Below are 23,502 nucleotides of genomic sequence, written 5' to 3'. Positions count from 1 at the left end.
AGAGATTGCACCATAAAATTTATAAGCCTCATCTTCCTGCCTGCTGGCATTGCTCACATCTTGGTGCTGCCTTGCCCTGCTCTGGACCCTGGGGTGCTGAAGCTGACCTCGGCCCTATATCCCTGGAAAACCGGGCACAGGCAGTGTTCAGGAACAGGACTCAGGGCTGGAAACAAGTCTGTCCTGTGAGGGTAACCGGAGTGATTCCCAAGAAAACAAAGGGATGACAAGGGATTTAACCCAAGGGGGGACGCAGAGCAGCAGGGAGGGGGCGCGTGTGTGTCTAGCCGGCTTGACACCCCCCCTTTTCCTCCCGTAAGGGGGTCTGCCGGCTCAGGAGTGGCACAGCAGAGCGCAAGTCCTGCCTCCTTCCTCCTCCTCCTCCTCCTCCTCCTCCTCCTCCCAGATGTTCCCTTGTGTGCAGCCATCTGTTGAGCTCCCTCCTCCCTCCTCCTGCGGGGAAGGGGGCAGCCCGCTCGCCCGGCCAGCTGCACGCCTTGGACGAGGAGAAGGAGGAGAAGGAGGAGGAGGAGGAGGAGAAGGAGGAGGGAAGAAGGGGACACCCGGCCCCAAGACTCGCTGCTGCTGCCGGCGATCGCTCCCCGCCGTGGGAACCGGCCCCGGTGAGTCCCTCCCGGGCTGGGGACGCGGAGCTGGGGGCGCTCCCACCCCTGCCCCCTGTCCCCACCCCCCTATTCCTGTTCATTCCGGGGGGCAGCTCGCTGTACAGGGCTGGGCTGAGCCCCCCCGGGAGCTGGGGGGAGCAGGGCCAGCCCTGGGAGGGTCTGCTGGGCGGGGGGGAGCAACCCACCCCAACTTTATTTTTGGTGGGATGAGTTTGCTGGGGCATCGGCTGCAAAACAGCTCGGAGAGGACAGGGGGCTCGGGTGGAGGTGAACTACTTCATCCCCACCGCTGGCTTTCCCAAAGGGGGGAGTTTTGGGGTGCAGAGAAGCCCCCGGGCTGCAGCCGGGGCGGGGTGAAGCTTCTCCAAGCCGGGATCTCTCCCCCTCTCCTTCCCCCGGCGCTGGGGGGGTTCAGCAGAGCGCTGGGGATTGCCACGGCTGCAAAGTAACCCGAGCAGCAGCTGGAGGCTCCGCGCCGCCTCCCGTGCCCGGCTGCGGGGCTTTGATTTCACACAGGGCTCCCTGTCTCGCCTCCTCCCCTCCTTTTCTCTGGCCCTCCCTTCCCAGCACGGCGGCCGGGGCGGGGGGGAAACAAAAAAAGAGGCTTTTTAGTCGGGTTCTGGTGCTGTGAGGCTCGCAGCTCACCCAAGGTAAGGTGAGAAAGGAGAAGGGGTGGAGGATAAAGCTTAGAGGGGGTCGCCTGGATGGAGTGAAGAGGCTCGAAGGTGGAGAAGGGGCTCCTCTCCCCCGGCTCGCAGAGATAAGGGCAGCGCAGAGCTCCCTGCCTGGGAATTTCCCATGCCTGTAAGTGGATTAAGCTGGAAGGGAAGGTGTGTTTGGGGGGCAGACCAGGATTTATTTGTTCTCTTCTCTAGGGCGGGCAGGGGGGGAAAGAAAAGGCCAGGATAAAAAAAAAAGAAAAGGCAAGGATGAAAAAAAAGCTACTGGTTGTGAATTTTGGAGCAGGAGGTCAGAAAGCACGGGGTTCCCCTGATAACAGACACACACCCTGTAAACTTTGAAGCAGCTCCATGGAAACTTGTTATTAATGCTGCAGTCATTGAAAGGCGCAGACTACGGCAAATTTATTAGCCCAGTAAACCACAACACGTGCCAGCTCGGTGGAAACAAAAGGGTCCGTCAACTTTACTCCTCTGCTTGGGATTTGGGAAGGCTGGGAGGAGAGTGGTGAGGATGGAGCTGGTGGCTTCTCTCATGGGGAAGTGGCATCACCTCCGTTAACCGACAATCTCCCTCATGGTTCACTCGTGTAATTCGGTGGCAGCAAAGGCATTCAAGCTTGGGTGTAATGAGAGCACGACCAAGTCAAGCTCACGGCATTCATCGCGGCAGCCGGGCAAGGAGTCTCCAGTCTACTGAGTCGAAAGATTTCTCCGGGTGTCTGCCGTGATAAATCAGCTGCTGTTAGCCTGAATAACGGCATTCACTGAAGTTACAGTAGGAAACTTGTCTGGGTGGACACTGTGCCTTTACTCTGCAGAAAGCAGCCGGTGCCGATCGCTAGCATTGCGCTGAAATATTGCATTGATTGCCGCTGCTAAGCTTGCCTGGCGGTGCGCGGGGCTTAATCGCAGCGACAAAGAGCAGGGCAAATGCTGGGAGAAGAGGCACTGTGGAAGGGCAGGGTTAGTCCAACACCTCACCAGTCTCTCCAGGAATAAGGAGCACGCTGGATGTGTTAGATGCTGAAAGGACCAGAGCAAGCCTGGTATGTTCCTGGGAGAACTGGCAGTCGAAACTTGGCTGGCTGCTTGCTATCAGCAGCCAGGCACTGCAAAGGCAAAGTGGGTAGTGTCTGCCGGCGTGCTGGCACAGAGCAGAGTTTGTGTCCCTTCTCCACCCACGGGAGCCAGTCCCCGTCCTGAAGAGGACATGGGAGGTGCTTGCTTGTGATATAAATGGCCTGGTGAGGCCCTGACCTATGCTCAGCCATCGCCCGTCTCTTGCTCCAGTGCAGGTTCCCTCTCCGAAAGTGGTGGGTGTGCGGAGTTAGGGATGGGGACTAGGGTAGGCAGGAGCTTGGCTGGCAGCCTCCGGATGGGTTTTCCTTTGCAGTATCGTGGAGCAGGCGTGCTGCGGGGAGATGCTGCTGGGTTGTGAATGAACTTGAGCAGCTGCTGGCAGAGGCAGTGAGGAGCATTTACAAAATGCTCGGAGGGAACGAGGTTGTGACAGACATCCCAGGGGACATTAATTTCTGACAGGAAGGTGGACTGGAAAGGAAGGCTGCAAGGTAAGGGTGAGGGTCTCCTGCACCCCTATTCTTTAAGGCTGAGTGCAGGGAATAAACCAGCATTGAATGGGTAGGAGGGAATTGGGAGAAAAGAGCTGTAAAACAAGAAACAGGCATAAGTCGTTAAGTCATCCTTTTTTTTTTTTTTCTTTTTTTGACATAGGAAAAAGCATCTGGTACTCCCTCAGCCCCACAGTGAAGAGCAGTGTGTGCCACTCCAGTGGAAGACGCAGCAAGGGAATAAAAGGTGAGCCACCATCTTCTGAAGGTTTAGAGTTTTCCCTCTATCCCTAATTGCTTCTTTTCTCCTCTTTCAGTCTCTTCTCCCTCCTCCTCCTCGCTTGTCAGCTGGTTGGTGGGAAGAAGCAGAGGCTGGAGGGTGAGATAAGACAAGGTATCCTTGTCCGGCAGCCCTCCTGACCCCCGGCACTGCCCCCAGCCCTGAGCGGTAGCCGCAGCACGGGCCGCCTGGCAAGCTATCAAAAGAAACTTCCGAATGCTGAGATGTTGAGGGATGGGAAGAGATAAAGGCTGGCTTGAGCAAGCTGTTTCTTGTCTTAAAACTTGGCACCTGGACCTATCAAGGGGAACGTATGAATGGCTCAGATGTTCATTACCCGGAAGCTTTCAGATTTTAATTTGTATTGCAATTCTTTTTTTTTTAATGTATTTCCTGGGAGTTTCCATCATTGCCTCTTGGAGTATTCATGATGTGCAGCAGGGGGAAAGAAATACGTGCTCTGAAAATCATCCCAGCTTTCCCCCAACCCCGTTTGCAAAGCTGCAAGAGATTAAACCAACCTGGCTGCCTTAGCATGGGACATTCCTGAGTTGTCTTAACCAGGCTGGAAATCTGCCTGTTGGAGCAATAACAAACAGGAAAAAAAAAGGACTTTATCTTTGCTGTAGCGGAGCGCAGGGCCATGTGCTGTGTGTAATATCTGAGTGCCCACATCTGTGGGTTTTCTTTTCTTTCCGCCCTCCTACTTCTTTTTTGCTGTCCGTGTATCTGTGATGCTGACTCCTCTCCCCTAGTTCATGACTGGCAGCTCAAACTCTGGGGTGGGGAGAGAAATAAGGACTTGGGTTTGGAGGGTTTTTTTGTTTGTTTCTTTTTTTTCACTTTCAATAAGGAATCCTTCATCAGGAAAAAAATGAAACTTAAAGGCAAAGTCCTGCTGTGGCAGATGGGTCAAAGCAGATGTGATTCCTCAACTCCATCATTTCTGAAGTGACAAACATGCACAGAGGTCTCCAAGTCAGGCAGGACACATCCCTGACCCCAAAATCACCCTTTTTCCTCCCGTCTTTGGGAATGAGATGTCTGCAGCAAGGGGCACAGCAAGGCTGTTTCACATAGCAGGATGGAGGAGGTCCTTCCCACAGAGCCCTTTAATCCTGGTGCAAAGGCTCTGTTCCCACCCAGCGTTCAGCCCCTGTATCTACCCAGGACCAGAGCACTGCAACCTCTTGCAAGAGACCTCCAACTCAAAGGATTAGAGGATCACAGAGTAATTCTGAACCTGGCCAGTATCCACAGGGGGAGCATTATTCTTCTGGACTGTTCCCAAATGTCCCTTGGTTATGTCCCAATCTCTTGTCTTTGCAGCATGGTGCATGGTGGCCTCTCCTTGCTTTAGGGGGAGGAACAGTGTGCAAGGGGCTAGCACCATGGAGCTCATATGGGAGACACATATGAGGATGCTGTAATCTGGGAAGCTTTCATCTTCTGGTCAGCAAAATCAGGTCAAATTGGGTTAGGAGGTAGCTTAATACAAGGTTAAATGGTAAAAGAAGATGAGTGTGTGCGTTCTGAGTCACTCATGGCATCTCCATGGCATGGTAGAAGTGCCACATGGCTGCACAAAAATCAAGGGGATGGGGACGGGATGGAACCAGGGGAGGTGAGCAGCATGATGGACAGAGGTTCCTGGAGAGGCAGGCCTGCTGTTGGCCACCAAGACTGCAGCTGTGCTCTGGAGTCCATAAACACTGATTTGAGAGGCGCCACTTCACCACTACCGTCTCCCCAGATGCCCCCTTCCCCGTCCCCCAGCCTGGCTGCTCATTTTGCAGAGGGTATAGCAGAGCTGATGTCCCCAGAGCGTCCAGGCAAAGCAGGAGCTCGACATGGTACACAAGGATAGTGGTGGCATTTGGCCGGATCAGTTTTGGCAGCAGCAGTGTTGGATGGGGGCTTCTGCATGAGGTAAGACCAGGGCGTCTTAGCTTATGCTCCCTTCCCAGTTAAATGATGGGATTTGAACTTGGGGATGGCATTCTCATCTCCACATGGGAATGAACACCTCTTGGACTTAGGGTTAATCATCCTTAAGGTGTCAGGAGGGAAACAGGCACATGAACTTATGGTTACAGGTGAGAAACAGATCATGCTGGTGATGTGACCCTCCCAGTCTACTTCAGATAACCCTTCTTTCCAAGGCCTTGCAGCAGCCAAGAGGGACTGGAGGTTCCTTGGGCCAGGGAGGGGAGGCAAATAGTTAAGGAGATGCTACACCACATCCCCACATCACTGCGGCAGGGAAGCATCTGAGCTGGGAACTATGGTGGGGAAAATGTCCTGCTGCCAAACTCTTTGCCAGCTTTACCCAGATCCCCTTCCCCTCCTCAAAACTTGTAGGAGTCCTGCTAGATGTAGCAAATGTCTCATGTGCTTCGTTGGGTTGGAGGCAGCTCCTGAAGCCCCAGCTCATGCTCTACTGAGTAGTTTCACTGGCATTCATTGTTTGCAGCCTCACGTTGCAAGAATTATTGAGTGGGGGAGGTGGGAAGAAAGGCCAGGAGGGGAGTGAGACAGGAGCCTCCAGCTGTGCTGTTTGCAACAATAATGGCCAGGATTGTATTTATTATCTCCTTGGTGGAGGGTCTGCAGCTGCACGCTGAGAGCCACAGGCAGCAAAGAGGTCTGGAGATTACTGTGCGTGAAAAAAATAAAACCAACCACAAAAATAAATAAAAAGCCCACAAAGAAGCCCTGGGCTGGCTGTTGCAGTACTGAGGGGCACCCAGACTAATGTCGCGTCCTTGCTTTGTGCTCTCTTATTGAAGCCAGCAGCCCCACAGGGCTCTTAGGAGAAGGGATGTTGGGAGTTACTGCCTTTCAGAGAACTAAAGCCACATGGAGATCTCTTATAATCCTTCTGCCAGGGCTGGAGGCCTTGCCCAGCTGGAGTCCCACTGGTGCAAATTTCTTTTCCCTCTGTGTTTTGCATGATTTTGGGTCATGCTGGCCACCTCTGCTTGTTGGAGCTGGGCAGAGCACTACAAACCAAGGCACAGACGCATCATTTGGACAACTGATTTGCTGCCACCTCTGCTTCAAGGAGAAAGAGCTGGAAAGCCCTTAGAGATACAGGATGATGGGGGTGCTGGTGAGCTGTGTCTCACCAGAAGACAAGCTGCGGAGGAAGAAGGAAGGAAGAGAAAAGAGGGATGGTGCCAGGGGAAAGTGATATCTCTTACGATGGTGATGGTGAGCTGTGTCTCACCAGGAAGGGCAGAATCACCATCGTGGGAGATATCACCTTCCCCTGGCACCATCCCTCTTCTCTCTTACTCCCTTCCTCCTGCCCAGCTTATCTTCTCCAGGGGAATCCATCCATGTCCATCCATGCAGCATAGTCCTTCTGCAGCTCAGGCCAGCCCACTGGGGTGGTTGAAAGCAAACCAGGTCAGGGCAGTAGGGTACATTAATAGATGTCATGCCTCTCCCTTGGACCACACAGCTGCTCATGGGTCCTTGCAACCTGTGCTTTCCTGAGGTGGAAGGTTGTATGGGCCATCCCAGGAACATGCATGGCATGTGGCACTTCCCATCTTGTGCATAATGACATGGCCAAGCAACAATATTAACAGTTAAAACCAAGAAGCGTCCATTGTGGGTAGGTTTCCTCTCCCTGTATTGCACCTCTTAACGTTTCTTGCTGGCCTGGCATGTGGTGTTCGTCCTGGAGTGCATTCCTCTTGAACTATATCACATCTCTGGGAACCAGAGTGCTATGCAAAAGTATGGTTGTAGCAGGAACTGACACAGGAACTGGCTAGGGTTTGGAGTCGGATGTGGGAGAGCATCATGGAGGACTGAAGCTGTAGGAGAAACTTGCTACAATCATTATTGCTTTCAATAACCGAACAGCTAAGAAGTAAGGTCCTGCCTCAGGTGTTTTATGCTTTAAAAATTCATGTCAGCTTGTTGGCTTTCTTAGTCTGACACCAGGAATGGCTGGAGAGAGGGGAGTGTGTGCAGCCCCAACATTGCAGATGAAGCTGTGATCCATCATTTTTAAACTGATCTTTTGCAAAGAGGGATGCAGCCCGGAAGAAGGAGGCTTTAAAACTCCCTGGTTTACTGCTGTAATTTGAGTAAAGCCTGTGTGCTCACAGCCTCCTTCACCATGGTGAGCCCTTGAGCACTGGAGATGAAAGGACAGGGGAATCTGTTGATAGCTTCACCACGTCTCTGTACAGCAAAATGCATTAGAGGTGGTGTAAAGCTAAGTGTAAACCTCTTCCTTTGCTATGAAGAACCATGCTGAAGGGCTGATTCGTAAACCTATTTGTGCCTAAAAAACTCCTCTGCAACAGAGACTTCCTGTTCTGGGGTTTGTCAATGGGTTTATCATAAAGATCCTGTTCCAGCTGAGTTTGAGACACTTAAGAAAATATTTGTGTTCCCAGCTGAGATGAGGTCTCCGTTACACTCAGCAAGTGCCAGGATAGCAAGACCTCCTATTCCTGGAAATGTTCATGGTTAAAAAGCCAAGGGGGAGGACAGGAAGCAGAGGCTGTCAAGGCGTAAAAGTATTTGGGGTGATCACCCCAGGGGGTTTATGCTGGAGCAAGAGAAAGCCCTGAGTTCCTGCATCCCTCGCAGGCATCTTGTTTGAACCCATATGTCCTTGGAAGTCGAGGCGATGGTGGGGCCAGGATACTCATGTCCCTTCTGCACCCCGTGAGCTCCATGAATCCCCCTTTGATGTTGCCAGGGGGTGCCATGCCACAGCAATGCCTGCCTTCCCCTACCCGCAGCTACTCCAGAGGCTTGGCAAACATCATTTCCTTTCGGGAACGCCTCCTCTGGGCACAAGTACAGTTCAGCATGAGCCTGGTGAGCAAAATTGCTTTCAAAAGCCATGGGAGACTATTTCTCCACCCCGAATAAAACTGCTACTAAGCTGACAGCTTCCTGGTCTAAGTAGGGAAGGGGAATTTTTGTGCAAAACTCTAATGCTGCTATGATTTAATTCCTAATTTACCCATGCTGGAAGTAGCACTGTCTTTTTCCCACTTGAGGCAAATTTCCCAGGAGTCGTTTGCTTCCAAGATGCGGTTTTAGATGCACACAGCTCTTGGGATGGCAGATATTGTCTGTATTTCAGCTGCAGATACAAATCAGCTGAAACTTGTTGTATGGGCTGGTAGACCTGCCTGCACAGGTTTCCTTTTGTCAGAGCCCAAAATACATCACACTGCAACTTGATTTCCTCCTTGCGAGGGATGAGGGATGCTGGGGCCGGGGTGGCAAGGAGATTGCAAGTGGAACGAATTATTAGCTGTTTAAACACTAGGGTGATAAATTACCCATGGCTTCTTCCAAAGCAGATGGGATTTGTATTAGCAGTTGGAGCAAAGATTATTTTATTGGGTCTCTCCTTTTATAAAGAGAGGTTTATTTTATTTATTTACGTTAAAGGAAAAATAGAGCAGAGGCTGTTTCAGCTCTGCAAGGGACACCACATGTTTGAAAACAAACTCATAGTATGAAGCTTTAGGGTTTGGAGGTGCTGGGTTCCCTCTCAATCAATCCTGTATGTCTTCTCTGTGGCTTGTGTGGTGGCTTAAAAGGCTACTTAGTTTTGGCTTTGCAGTTACGAAATGTTCCTGATGCTTAACAATTTGTCTTTGCTCTAGCTAATCTTATATTTTACATCCCCTGTACAATCTACAAAAATCCCCCTGAAGGATGGAGAGTATCAGTGGGATGCTAGCTATTCACTGCAGTTTTGTCTTAGCAGTCTCTGTATGTGTGGAGCTGAGCAAAGAGATAATCAAGACATGGGGAAAATAAGGAATGGTGTCTTTGTTTTTTCCTTCCTCAGCCTGTCTCACTGCCCACCCCCCAGATTCCATGTTTTTTTAGTAAGGTTCAAGCCTTGCAAAGCTAGACTTGATGCAGAGCAATGGGGTTCTTGTCCAGATCTAGAAGTGGCATCTCATCTCTGTTTACGGCAGATTTGTCCCCTCTGGAAATCAGCTGGATGTGAACAAAGCTCCCCGCAGAGCAAAAATCATCGGCTCAAGATCTACTTGTCTTGGCTACTGCCTGCAGTCGCTGGGGAGCCACAAGTCAGAGAGGATAAATCCCATCCTGAACCCACCCATCCCCATCACACCACCCACCCACCTTTGCATTGCTGGAGGAGAGACGACTTTTTCTTTCCATCCCTAGTTTGATGCCTATTGTATACTACTTTTCCATAGCCTGGTAATGTAGATTCCTGAGACCACTGGGTTAATTACTTGCTAACAACTCCCCCTTTGGCACTGGGTTTCTTAACTGAATCCAAAGAAGGTGCTTTTACATCCATTATAAGAAATCATTAAAGCAGAAAGGAATTCATAAAGAAATCTTTATATCTTTTACCTTCCCTGCATTTAATCCTGATTTTCCCCAGGGAATGGGAAGATGGAGCAAAAAATGTTCGGGCACCTGCATGATGACTTTAACTCCTGTTTAGACCCTTGATGTCTCTTTACATTGAGCCATAAGGGCTAAAGCTGCCATCTCAGTGGCGGAGTTTCCTCCCACCTCGATGCTTGCACGCGTTGGTGGGTGACATAGGGTGAGGATGAAGAGAAGACTGGGTTGCACTTCCCCTTCTTTATAACCTGATGGATGATTGGGAATTTAGCTAAGTGACTTTGTACTTCCCACTGATAGAACCATCAAGGTGGGGTGAGGGGTGGTGATTTATCACCTAAGAGCTACTTGTGCAATGGCTTGTGATGGAGGGTTGCCTGAAATCAAGCTGAATTTAGAAAAGCAAAGGGACTCATTCTCATCCTGCTGTGACTGACACCTCGGGTAACTCCACTGAACTCCCCCAGACCCATCTAAGCAAATGGAGGATCAAACCTTATTAGCAGATACTTCTTGGATTCTATTTTCAAGAAGCCACAAACACTAAGGTATTTGCCCAAACCAGCAAACAACAAAAATTAACATATGGATCAGAAAGCCCTGTTTCCATTTACATGAAAAACACTAATTGGTTTAATAAGCTTTGTAGAGGGTGTAAACAAAGCTTTTAGCTGCATGCATGTGGGAACTCCCTCTGCAGGGAAGAGCCAGTCTGAAGCAGGCAGAGCAAAAGCCTGGATGACCTTTACTTTTGATGGATTCACACAGAAAAGAAAAAAAAAAACAGTAACCTTGTCAGCAGCAGTTTCTTTATCATGTGAGGGGTGTGTGCCTGTGAGTTAAGGGATTAATAGTCTCTGATTGTAGGCTGGTTTGAGCCAGTTTTGCTGTCTGGTGCGTGTGATCTGGAGACTGGGCTGTGATTGCATCTGTGGCGTCATCTGGACTCAGCCAGGGAGAGTCAACACTGGAAAATTGTAGCCATTGCTAGTGCTGCGCTTCACTAGATAATTATTGTTATTTTCCAGATTAATTCATGGGAAAAGGGAGGAGGAAAGGGTCTCTGAGCAATTTTATTGTTGGAGAAGGAATTCAGGAGCATCCTGGTACTCTGAAGCCACCATCCCAGCTGTCTGTCAGAGCTCCCCAAATATTTAAAGCAGGAAAGTGCCAGCTATCTTTTTTTTTTTTTCTTTTTTCCAGTCTGGAGGATTTAAGACTTCTATCATATTGTATGCAGTTTTGCTTTCCAATAATGTTGCCTTTCTCCTGCCCCCATTTAGTGATTGTAGCCAAGTGAGCCTTTTGGGCCTTGCTATAGACTTTGCTTTTTCTTCACTTGGCTGATACAAGAGGCAGAAGACAATTTTCCTCTTGATGAAATATTGTTGCTAATCCAGCTCCTCCGTGCTTTGCTAGTGCAGCAACTCTCTTTGGGATAGGCAGACTCCAGCCCTTCCTTTTTGCCTCTTTCCTTTAAAGGTTACTCTGTTCGCTGTTAATTCAAAATTAATCCAGCAGCATGTTGGCAAAAAAAAAAAAAAAGAAATTACTGGGATCTGTCCACCATGTCTTAGACACACAGATTCGTGTCATACCTGCTCTGCTGTAGTTGTGGGCTGCTGTTGAAAAGATGGGTCCTGCTTTCCCCATTCCTCTGTCAGAGCTGGTGAACCTGGTGGCTGGGCAGCCCGTTTTGCTGGAAAACTGACCCACTGAGATGGGAAAAGGAAGATTAGAGTTTTTTTGTTGAATGCTTGAGCTGAACTGGTTTATCTTGGGTACACCTGGTTAGTGGGTGGGACTCGGGTTTGGAAGATGCAGCCAGGGATGGGGTGGGAAGCAGCAGCTCAAGGAGAGCAGGCAGCCTGCTCCACCATGGACAAGGGAGACATGGGGTGTCTCTAAGGATGGGTCTGGACTTCTCCTTCTCTTCACCCTACTGTAGAGACAAGCTGGGGTTTTTTTGCTTCTCACTTATGCACCTTAGGCTTCATTGGGTGACTCTGGGTCTTCAGCCCTGACTCCAGCTGCATTTCACCTGTGCTTTGCCAAATGACACATTTGAGGAGGTCAAGAGGTGCAGCATGAATGGAGGGGGCTGTTTCCTGACTCCATCAAACAATGAACTTTCAAACACCTCTCCCTTGTATTGTTTTTTAATTAGTCCTTCATTTTTGTCTATAGGGATTTCCCACTTAGTGGTTGCCAGGGCAACTGGAGACAGCCTAGGCAGCATCCTCTTCATCTTTGTTTGTCAAGGAGCGGACCAGTCCCCCAAGCAATGGGCATCCACCCAGGGCAGGATGTGTTAGGACATTTCCCTTGGGTGGGAAGAAGGTGGCAAAGTCTCACCTTGGGGGAGACTAGTGAGAAAGGAAGAGGAGAAGGAAGAAATCAATTGCAGTGAGAAGAGTGCATTTGTGACAACACCATAACAGGGCTTTCCTCTCTCCTGCTCCTCGAACCATCAGCTGAGACCTGGAGTTCTTCTGCAGTCTGGTTTCAAAATCAGTTTTTAACTTTTTTTTGGCAGGGAAATCTGAGTGTGAGGTTTCTGCTTGGTCCTGCTGTGTGACATTGCAGGGGATGAGCAGAGCAGGGAAGAGACGTCAGGGCATCTGCAGACTCAGGGAGAGATGTGGGATTTCGGAAGAAGGCTAGCACCCTGCTAGGAGCTTGGTCCAACCTTGGCTCCAATACCCACCCCTGGGTCTTCTTGGGGTTGTCTCAGGATATTTGCCACACAGAAAGGATGAGCAAGATACAAAGACCAGAGCCCTGGAGCCACTCCAGGCACCTGGAACATGGGGGAAGATGCCACACCTTTAGCAACTCCTGTTGAAATCAATGGGTATAACAAGCCTCTCAGAGCTATCAGGTGGCCAAAATTTATCCCTGGGATCTCTCCACACCACAACAGCCATAGAAATTAAGAGGTCATGGCTGAAACAGCCTGAGAGCAGACTGTTTTCTCCCAATGGCTTTCTCCTTGCCATCCCAAGGGATGGGGCTGCTGGTTTCTGCCTGTGATGTTTCCTCCAGGTGAATCTCCCCCGCATGGTAGGAGGATAATTCATCTTCCTTTTACTAGGGGATACTTTGGCTTCCTGCCTTTATCAACAGAGCAGCTCATAGGCAGCAATCCAAAGGCAATTTGATGTGGTTTCAAATGCACGCTGTACACAGATGAAGATGCCTGCAGCATGTTTCTTTCCCCACTTCAAAGAATGCCATTGATTGCTCTGTGTGATAATGAAGTACGCCTGTACCTGACTAAGCTCTTCATTGATTATCTGGCAGTGCCGGAGTCTCTTTCTTGGACTGGAAGATGACCAGTATCTTTATTTCTCCTGTCTTTTGTCAGAGCTATTGGCCAAATGGCTTGTTAGCCTATGAGTGCTTCATGCTGCTCCATAAGGGAGCTTTTAGCTGGAAGTAATGAATTGCATCCCTTCTGCAAAGCAATTGCAGAGCCAGTAAGGGAGAATTTGAGGCAGTGCTGCGAGGAGCAAAGAGACAATAGATGCTGTGCAAATACCTGAGCTGAGCTTTGTGTACTGCATTTCAGCTGGGTAACATTTCATGCTTGCTGCCGTTTAGAGCCGTGGATGTTGCAGTGAGAGTCACTGTATCGGCCCACTTCTAGTGATCATTTTTGAGGCTGATTAGGAAAGGAATTTTCATGTCAAAAGGGGTTTGAGCAGCCACATTTCAAAGCCCGGTGTTGGCTTTGATTGTTCTCTCAGTTAAAGTAGGAATTTGGAGATTGCCCTCTTGCTTCTCTTCAGGTGGCACAGCAGGAGCGCACTAAGGTCCTACCAGTGCTCAGAAAGCTAAGTCTCACACTGATGTGTCCTTGGACTTGCTGGGGTCTGATCAGTCTCCTACTGGAGCCAATATTATGCCATGAGGAACTGAGCTTGGCTTTTGAAGGAGAAGTTAGGAGGCACTTTCTCTGTTGAGACACCAAGTGGGAATAGCCAGTGGGTGGGATTTGGGAGGAGAAATACCCGTAGAGTGAGCAGACACTAATGCAGGCACTTTCCTGGACGTGAGAAATTTAACACCTGGATTTTGCTTTTTAAGTTTCCAAAGAGCTCCCCACTGCTGTAATTTCCTCAGGTAATAAAACATTTCAGTGTGTTCCAAACGCAGCTTCATAAAAAAAAGAGTAGTCTTTATTTTAGGAGGGACTGCAGAAGGGAGCAAGCTATGGTCTGTCTGCGCAGAACCAGAAGGGATCAGCCTTGATGTCATTAGAAAAGGGATATCTGGAAATGTGTCTACAGGAAGGAGCTCTACCCTCTACATCCCCTCTGCACATATATGTGTTTTCTCAAGAAACAGTCAAGATGAACTGGGACTAGGGCTTATCTTAACCAATTTTCTGTTGTTTCTATAGAATAATGGACCCAAGAGGATTGTGTGTTGGCCTTTAGCAATGCTTTGTTTCCAGGCTCTTTGGCCAGAATCCAAATTTCTGCTCTATATTTGCAGGAGGTCTAGAAGTTACCGCCAGAAAAGTCATATTATTGATCAGGACAATATTTTTGCAACGCTTTTTCCCCTTTACACTTACTTTGCACACTGGCAGGTAGTCCCTGGTCAGTCTTCTCGGAAAGGATGTGAGGCCAGGAAGACCATGCTGGAAAGGGAGACAAACTAATGCCAAGGGTTGAGTGAGGAAAGGTGAAGTGTGAACTTCTAGGAAATGGTCCTGGGAAGGTGCAAGGGCTTGGGAAGGTGCCTCAACCAGATCAAAGAGTGTATGCGAAAGATGATACTGCAAGGAAAGTAATAAACTACTTTTAAACAGTAGTGGGAAAGGTGAGAATAGAGACAAGGGGGGCTGAGGTGGGGATGGGAACACACATTTAAAGGCAAGGATTTTTTGGTTTTTGCTAAATGAGCACTTAGCACATAACCTTTGTTTATGAGCAACAGCGTAGCCAAAGAGCAGTGCTGATGGATCTGCTTTCCTAGTTTGGTGGGAGTTTTTGTTGCTGGCTTCCCTGAGACTTTGTAAGGCAGGAGGAGCCATCACCCGTGACTGTAGTCGGAACCAACACGAATAGCCCTTGCTGCCTCTGCCGACCTGCAGGATGCTGGTATGCTTCAATTTACCGTCTCCAGATATACAGATACACTGCTAAAGCTTTTCTGGCTGACTCTTGAAATCACACAGCTGCTGTTGCCCATAGTTGTACAGAGTATCTGAAGAGGTCCAGCAAAGCTAGTGAGGTGCAGATCAGTTCTCTTCCTCCCTTGGCTACAACAATAGAGGGACAGAAATGTCTCGGCTAGGGGAGAGTCAAAACCAGAGGGATGGAGAGAGCTCTTTGCTTACTGGTTGGTATTGTTAATCAGAGAGAATACTTAATGTAATTAGCAAAGACCCCCTAGAGGCTCTATATGAAACAAATTGTGTCTCTCTACTCCATGCTTGTCCAGGAGGCTGCGCCTGTTACAGCAGAGTCTGGGTTAGACTGAGCAGTTCTTGGTTCTTCTACTGTGGCAGGTGAGGAGCCAGGTGGCCCTTGTCTGTCCTGCCTGCCACCAGCCTGAGGAAGGCTAGTTTTAGCCTTCTAATAGAAAGCAATGATCCTACCTACTTAAACATGTCTAAATTTTATCCAAAGTCTACGTAAGGGAAGTGTGCTGTCCATTTGGGCAGTAGGCAGCTGGCCTTTCTAGCTGTTCATCCCAGATGATGTTCTGATGATGTCGTTCTCTCTGTCATTTATAGGATGGAGCTTTGTATGAATGGAGCTTTGTTTTCTTTCCTCCGATTTGTGTTTTTGACACCTAAGGCTCCCACTGAGTGCATAGACTACATGATTTCTCCAACCTGCTGAGTCTTGAACCTGGTGCTCCCAAATTTCACAAGGATGCCCTGACACAAATACCTCTGTGTGCTGAATTTTGCCAGGCTGTAAAATGACTCAGTGTTTAAGCTGTCATTTAACCTCTTCCATGGTGCAGTCTAACGGGTGTATGTGGCATAGATCTTGCTTTAAGGCATCCTACTGTTCTTACAGCTATCTTCCAGCTGTATCTTAACTTGGTTATACCTGCAAAGACTATTAACTGAATATCCTTTTCTCCATTAAGTTCCCAGTGGGGCTCACAATGTGAGAGGGAAAGTGTTTTGGACATCTGTACTTGTAGGTGTACTATATTTATTCATTTGGAAGAACGCAGAAAACTGCATGACTAGAACGGTTATACATTTTCAGTAAAGTAATTTCCATAGCAATTATATGTGTTTTCTTATTGTCTTGTTTTCCAGGTCAACAATGCAGCAATTAGCCTGGTTCAATTTCCTGCTTCTCCTTCCTTGTTTTGGTACCACCAAAACCTGCTTCCCTGGCTGCCACTGTGAAGTGGAAAGCTTTGGTCTCTTTGACAGCTTCAGCTTGACCAAGGTGGACTGCAGTGGAATAGGCTCACATATTGTTCCCGTCCCAATCCCATTGGATACCTCCTACTTGGATCTGTCATCAAACAAACTGGAAACAATCAATGAATCAATGCTTACTGGCCCTGGATACACAACCTTGGTGAGCCTTGACCTGAGCTACAACAAAATAGCCAAGATTTCCTCCACAACCTTCTCCAGGCTTCGGTACCTGGAATCCTTGGATCTGAGTCATAACTCTTTGGAAAGCCTTCCAGAGGACTGTTTCTCCAGTTCTTCTCTGAGTGACATAGATTTGAGCAATAACAAGCTTTTGGATATAGCTATGGACATTTTTGCTTCAAAAGGTCAAGGAAAACCCCTGAATGTTGATCTGTCCAATAATATGCTCAGCACAATTACGAGGCACCGTGAAAAGAGCATCCCCAACATACAGAACTTAAATCTTTCTGGGAACAGGCTAATATCTGTGCCAAACCTTCAAGGAATTCCTCTCCGATACTTAAATCTTGATGGGAACCCTATAGTCAAAATTGAGAAAAGAGACTTCATGGGGTTGAAAGATTTGATTCATTTATCTCTCAGTGGCTTGCATGGCTTTGGAGTGTTATCTCCTTATAGCTTTAAGGAACTACCAGCCCTCCAAGTTCTGGATTTATCCAGCAATCCTGATCTGCAGTCACTGACTGCTGAAGTTATCTTTGGTCTGAATTCCCTACAAGAACTCAACCTCTCTGGGACAGGCGTGTCAGCCTTGCCAAAGACTGTGCTGAAATACCTGCCTTCCATCAAAAGCATCACCTTGGGAAAGAACATACAGTGTCTTAAGACTATCAAAGAAGGACAGTACCACCGACAAATTGGGCTGACCAAAAAAGAGGTCCTCAGTTGCCACGACAGCCATGGGTCCGTAGCAGCAGCACCTTACGTTTTGTGATGAAAGCTGGGGAGAAGGGGTGGGGAAGGGAGGGCGGGGGGCTGTGGGGTTTGTACAGGTGTCGGACTGACATGGCTTGCAGTGTGCCTTTTGTAAAACTGTCAATAATTTATATATTTGTATATGACAATACTTGATTGTTTGTGGATTTTATACTCTCAAATCCTGGCCCACGTTATCTGCAGGCTCCAGATTTTGCCTGGTGCATTGAATTCCTGCATGCTGCCTATTAGCTCAAGAGCAGCGATGCTGAACGGGGACCAAGATGCTCTGCAGGTCCTGGGGCAGAACAGTCAGTCTGGAGCAAAACTTCATGCCGCAGACATGTTTGTAGGAGCAAAGCTACATCTCTCCAGAGCACACACCAAAACATACCAGTTCTGTAGCTGCTTGCTTACAAACTCATGCATCATCCTTTTTTTAATTATTACTCCTCAAGAAGTGCCTTCTGGATGTTGCCTTCATTAGCAGCACTCTGTTCCCTATCACGCACTTTCGGTCTTGAAGAAACATTTCCAGACAAACCTGAATACAGGGAGCTCCTAACGTGCTGCTTTTAACATATTTGTTATTTGTATAGGTGTGCAATGAACACTGAGTAAGTTGATAACTTTTTCCACAATTTTCTCCTTACTTTCCCATTTTAATCCTTGTCACATCAGATTACTTCGGGTCCAACCTTGGCAGCCTCCTGTCTTTCTAACCTTAGGGAGCCATTGCTCAGAGATGATGCAAAGCATCTAGGAACCAGCCTCCAATGAAGCAAATTAACTGAGCTACAAACTGGAGAAATCATGTAGCCTACCTTAAAAAAACCCCAAACCCTCCTCCCCTTCTGGGGAAGCTTAGAAGAAAACCTTGACAAGGATTCTCGATTCTTTTCTTGATGACCTTATCGAACCAAGATGCAGACCCAGGGGATGTGAGAGTAAGCTGTTGCCATGCTGACGTCCCTCATGTTGAACAAAACATCTGTGAGTCAGCTGGGCTCGTGTGAGGCAATTTCCAGCACTGAAACACTCTCTGGAACGTGCCAGGGGAAGAATTAACACTGATGCCTGTGACCCTGGAGTGCTTTGCCTATCAAAGGAAAGATCTTCAGGGTTTTTTTTTACAGAGTTGTGGCTTTCCCTTCTATCACACAGATCCTTGGCTGCCAACTGAAATTGATAAAAAGCTTGGTCAATGGAGATTTACTCATTTTGCTGAAATGCTGGCAAAGCAAAGGGGAGCCCCTCTCATCCCTCTTCTTCTCCAGGCCAGATGAAAGTGGGGGAAGGCAGCACAGTATAACTCAATGCTGTGTGTGAAGCCTTCAACTTGCTTATAGGAGCTGCTGCACAATAGGTGTCTGCTGAGATCTGGTCCACACGTGGCACACTGTCCTGGGAATAGGAAGGGATATTGTGGATGGGGTTCCTGCTCGGATTGGTCTTGGTCTCTAAACACAGCCTTGCCTCAGGGCAACCTTCAGTGTTTGAAGCTGGTTTAGGGAGGTCCGTGCAAAGGCAATGCAGATATAAATCCATTCCACAACCTTCCTTAGGAGTGTTGAGAGTAGCTCAGCCTTCATCCTTGCGTTCCCAGAGTTCTTTGCAAATTGAAACCCTATTGTTGAAAGCAGCTGTCTCCAGGGGTGGGTGAAACCCACTCAGCCCATAGAAAGCAGAGTCAACACCTCACTGTGGATACTGAAACCCATGTCTCACTTTCATCCATCTCCTTTTCAATTTTGGGTTGTAAAGTAGGATTTTAACCATTTCATTCAGTGCTGGGGGTTCTCCCTCTCTACTGAGCCTTTGCAATGCTCAACCAGCCTTCACTGTCACAAGAAACATTGATTTTCTTAAAAGGGCAATGGAATTGCCTACAGGCTGACATCTGGAGGGGAACAGCAACCAACTGCAGTGCAAGATGGGGCAGTTTGGAGGGGAGGAGATGTTTTTTAGTGGAACTTGTCTTTTTAAAAGAATTCTTTCCTGCTGGCAGAAAATGTAATTTTTTAAAAAGTTGTTTAATTTTGTAAATCTGTATGTAGATTAAATGTTTAGGGTAACACATACTGTCAAAGTTACTGTCTTTGCACCACTGTGGTAAGTTTGAAACAATGTGACAATCCAGTTGAAGACTGCAAGATTTCCTTGTGTAATCTCATGCTAGCTGCTAGCTAAACAAATCTCAGCAAAAGCTGGCAGACACCATCACTGTGTTTGTTTTTTTAAAGAACCTCTGCAGCATTGTAAGGCTTTGTGATTACTCACAATATAATAAAAGTGATTTGGAGGAGAATAAACCTAGATTGCCCCGGATTTATTGCCTTAGTGCTGGGAGGGTGACAGCTGTTGGATCCAAAGTGCAGCACAGGTCCTTTCCTTGTGTTGTTCTGCCCCACCAGCCTCATGAGTATGCATCTCCAGATTGGGAGCAGGATTTTTCCCACTGTGTTTGGCTCTCTGGGCTCCTCACTAACAGAAAGGCTTGAGACCTTCGCTGACTTAACTCTAAGGAAATTATGGACACGTGGCAGTGAAGCAGTACAGGAGTATCTGGAGCAAATTTCCTGCCTCGGAATCTGTTCCAAAGCTTGTCAGAGATAGTGGGGATCTCTTCATGGATTTGGACAGTCTGGGACGTGGTCTGCTAGGGTTGAAAGGCTGAATTTGCAGAGCGGGTGATGTGGGGAGAGGCCACAAGCTGTTTTGCAAGACCATGGCAGTGGGAGGAATTTAATGGTCACAGGAGCGATGCCACAGCATGGCAAACCACAAACTGCCGGACAGCAGAGCTTTTGGCAGCGAGATACACGCATTCCAGCCTCGGTGCAACTCTCTGAGGAGTGGGGGCTACTAGGTGCATGCAGAGCCAGTGCAGCTAAAGAATAAACAGAAACATCTAGGGAGAGCTTTGCCTGCTCTTAAAGAGCAAATTTAATTTTAAACACTTTTCGGTGCTGTGAATAGAACTGATGCAAACAGAGCTCCAGTGAGTAAACCACCTCTGGGAAGCAGTAGCATTCCCAGTACTGCCAAGCCTGAAGGAAGAACTGCATCTTCCATCCAGGGAGGCAGAGACTGCCTGTAAGATGATTCTCCATCTGTGTTTCCAAACTGCCTTGTCCTCCAGCACTACCAGGTTTGGTTAGACCGTATCTTTGGGGCAGAGATATCCCAGAGATATCCAGTCCACTTTTGTGGACTGCAGAACAGTTGTCAACAGTCCTTAGATATGACTGGTCCTCTGGTGTCTACAATTGTGTGCTGTGAACATTAAGGCTATGCCATGATGCTCCTTCTGGATGGATCCCTTCTTACCTGGGACAACAGGCTCAGCTGGAGCAGTGGTCAGTGTCCTGCTGTTCCAGTCTGCTAGGGGATGGACACCGTCCAGGGAGAAACAGGTCCAAAGCTGGCTTCTCTCACATCCATATGAATGCCCCACTTAAATAATGCTCCAGAGCTATGCTGGACTTTGTCCCTCCCAGTGTTCCTTTGCCTCCTTGCCCTACCTTCCTCTCATTTTGAGAGTAATTTTTTATTATTTAAATAGCCTTTCTGAAGCCCTCTGCATCGGAAGAAGCATGCAAGCCTTCACCAGCAGCATGAGCCCCCGCATTGCCCACACATGTGTCCCTCTCCACCACAGGACTCAGACACCTGAAACACAGCAATAATTATCCCCATGGAGGAGAAAAAGGCACATGGTGGCTTCAGGCTTGGTAAATCAGAGGAGGCTCTCATGCCAACTTCCTAAAGCTGCTGTCAGCTTGATAACACAGCGTGATGGAATAAACCCTGGTTCCCGACATCACCCGAGCCACCCATGCCAGGAAAACGAGCCAGGCTGGTCAGCTGCAAGCTCTGGCTGTCTCCAGGACCAGCTCAGCTCTGTGGCCACATACGTTTGCCCTGGAAAAAAAGATGGGCATTTTAATTACAGGCTAAATATTTTTAGAGTAGAATAACTACTCAGGGGAGGCTGGGCAATAAGGATAAGCGGAATTAGGAAGGGGAAATAAGTGGCTTAGCTGGCCTTTGCTTGCAGCACTCTGTCTCCTGGAGGGTTATCACATCTCACTCCACTTTCCAACATATTGAAAAGACACCAAGGGTTGCTTCTCCCCATCTGCCTCATGGCCAGGGCAGCATAGGACAACTTTCTTCTCTTTATTTAAAAACTTCTATCTCTTGGTACCCAAAAGCTCCCATTTACTTCTCACCAGTCTGCTAGGGCTGTTTCTTCTGGCTGTCAACTGCCAGCCTACGGAAGTCCCTCACTGACTGATTATGTGACTAACTTGATAGCAGAAGTAGGTGCCATCCCTTTTAAAAATAGCTGCTCCTCTGTACATTTTCCATTTTACAGGATGTTTTTATTTCCAGCATGTTTGTTCCACACACCCTGGCTTGGTCAGGGTGGAAAGATTCTCTGCACTCTTGCCACTCCAGAGAAGTAGCAAAAGTGCCTCCTGAGAAAGGTTTGGGGCAGCAAAACCCTCTGCCCCATGTATGTTTCTAGAGGCAGCATTATTCCTGCCCCATCATTCCTGAGACATCCCCTTTGTTCACTTTTTGGGTGGACAAGAAGACTTGGGAACCTGATTAAAAGGTGGAAAATCGGAGCTGAAACTAGGCCATCAGATAAATCCTTTCCTGCGATGAGCAGAGAGTCAGAGCACTGGTCCTTAATCACAGTCTTCGTCTCCTAGCATTTGTATGCCCCTCAGTGCCAGAACAAACCTACCACCCACCCCCCTTATATCCCAACCCCACCCTGCACTGCCTTTCATTAATGGCATTAAAATAAAAGTGGTTCATTCTGCCACAGAGGATTGTCCCAGAGAAAGCAGTAGCCTGCTGTTCCAGGTGCTGTGCATCCTTCAATAAACCCCTGTGAGCTGCAAGGGGGTTTGGATAGGGGGTTGTGCTGCCACCTTGCCCAGATCCATCCCCCCCAGTTGTTCAGCCTCCACACCGGGTGCACCCCAGGGCGATGAATCAGCCTGAAAATAAAAAGTTTTGCCCCTGGAAACTTTCCCACCACCATGATGAAGTCCTTTAACCCCCCACCGCTGCATGTCTGGACCTTTGTGCCACGTGCCTCCCTCCTCTTCCTTGTTAGCAGTGGATGTGTCCCAGAGCTGGCTGGTAATTGACTGGGGCCGTGCTGGGAATTTGAACCTACATGTCAAAGAGATTGTTAACCTCATTTTCCTTCTCTTTGAACTGCTTCACTTTATTGTAGGTTAAAGGAAACATACGATTTCTTCCTCCTGGAGCCCCCTTTGATCGGAGCCCAGCATTTTAGAGCCAGTGGTAGTTTACCAGCAATTATGTTGGTGGTGGCAAGCTGTTAAGCACCGTGTGATTATGCATTTTGGTGGGATCAAGCTGCCCCTTGGTTTTGGAGGGGATTGGAGGTAAGGGAATGGTCCAGAAATGCCTAAGGGACTGGCAGAGGCACATAACATGACTATCCCAGCAGCACATGGTAGGATCTCAGACCACAGAGGACCAAGGAAGGCCCACAGGTTATGTGTTGCTCCCCCAAAAACTAGGTTCAAGCCTCTCTTTCTGAGTGGGCTTAGACACATGAATGAGAGCTTTTCCAAACTGTGTTTCATGGATTGTTTAAGTTCCTCTGTGACTGCAGGGCAGCAGAGAGAATTTGTCCCAATCTTCCTTTCCATTACATCAAAGCCAGTATTTGCACAGCCTTTCACTGTATCAAGAAAAAGAACAAAAAAAAAAAAAAAGTCTGGTTTTCAGACAGATCAACGAGCTGAACCAACCCATCAGGTGGCTATGCAGCTGCTATCAGAAATGCGCAGGAAACATGGTGTCCTGCAAAATAAGCACTCTGAGTCCCTCTTCACAATTGTACCCAGACTCTACGAGCAATGTCTACATCCATTTTAGGTTCAAAACAGGTGGATGAAGGCTCCCAAGTACTGAAGACTCTGAGCATCTTGCCTGCTCATAACCCATAACTTGGCCCTGACTGGGCTGCTGTGAAGATAAATGTATGTAGGACTGTGAGATATTGGACTATTAGATAAGAAAATGGCCTGAAAGACAAGCTGTGCATCACCAGAGCTGACACGTGCAGTGGTAGGTCTCCATTCACAGCTGGGGTCATCCATGCATTGTTAATGATGCTTTTTCAGCTCACATTAACTATCCTCCCATGGTAGATGCTCTAGCAAGCATCCCTGAAGAGATGCTGTTAGTTCAATATCTGTGTCTGAGAGGAATTATCTTAACACCTTATTCTCACCACCTGAGACAGGACCAGGTGTTAGGGGAAGGAAGAATGTCAAGGATGGAACAGAGCTCTGCCGTGACCCAAATTGAATTTGGGGTCTTTCATGGGGCACACACCTCTATGGCTCTGATGAAAGCTATAAATCTCAAAGCCCTTTCCAGCCAGTGTTGTTTTTCACCTAATTTTTACTTCATTTCAGGTGCCCTTGAATTTAGAAGGCAAGGCTTCCCCATCCTTATGACTCCACTCTTGTCCCTAATTCAGCGACTCTCATCACAGCTCAGAAAATCCCGAGATTTCAACTGAGCCCCGCTCACTGACCAAATCTAAGCTCTTAGCTTC

General features: G+C 48.2%; 1 protein-coding gene across 2 annotated transcripts; it reads left to right on the top strand.

Annotated features, from left to right (window-relative positions):
• Nucleotides 1–476: 476 nt before the first annotated feature.
• TSKU (tsukushi, small leucine rich proteoglycan) lies at nucleotides 477–19,181 on the top strand. 2 transcript variants are annotated; one of them, XM_069883259.1, is made up of 3 exons: nucleotides 477–623; nucleotides 3,044–3,127; nucleotides 15,834–19,181. In XM_069883259.1, exon 3 carries the CDS (start codon nucleotides 15,841–15,843, stop codon nucleotides 16,897–16,899), a length of 1,059 nt encoding a protein of 352 aa, XP_069739360.1. In that variant the 5' UTR covers nucleotides 477–623; nucleotides 3,044–3,127; nucleotides 15,834–15,840; the 3' UTR covers nucleotides 16,900–19,181. The 2 variants fall into 2 exon arrangements, with proteins under 2 accessions (XP_069739360.1, XP_069739361.1); XM_069883260.1 differs by lacking the exon at nucleotides 477–623 and adding an exon at nucleotides 2,567–2,635.
• The last annotated feature ends 4,321 nt before the right edge of the window (nucleotides 19,182–23,502 follow it).

The sequence above is a fragment of the Phaenicophaeus curvirostris genome, chromosome 1, assembly GCF_032191515.1.
Source record: "Phaenicophaeus curvirostris isolate KB17595 chromosome 1, BPBGC_Pcur_1.0, whole genome shotgun sequence".
NCBI lineage: Eukaryota > Metazoa > Chordata > Aves > Cuculiformes > Cuculidae > Phaenicophaeus > Phaenicophaeus curvirostris.
The sequence above is the reverse complement of the archived record's forward strand: the minus strand, read 5'-3'. Positions and strand labels throughout refer to the sequence as shown.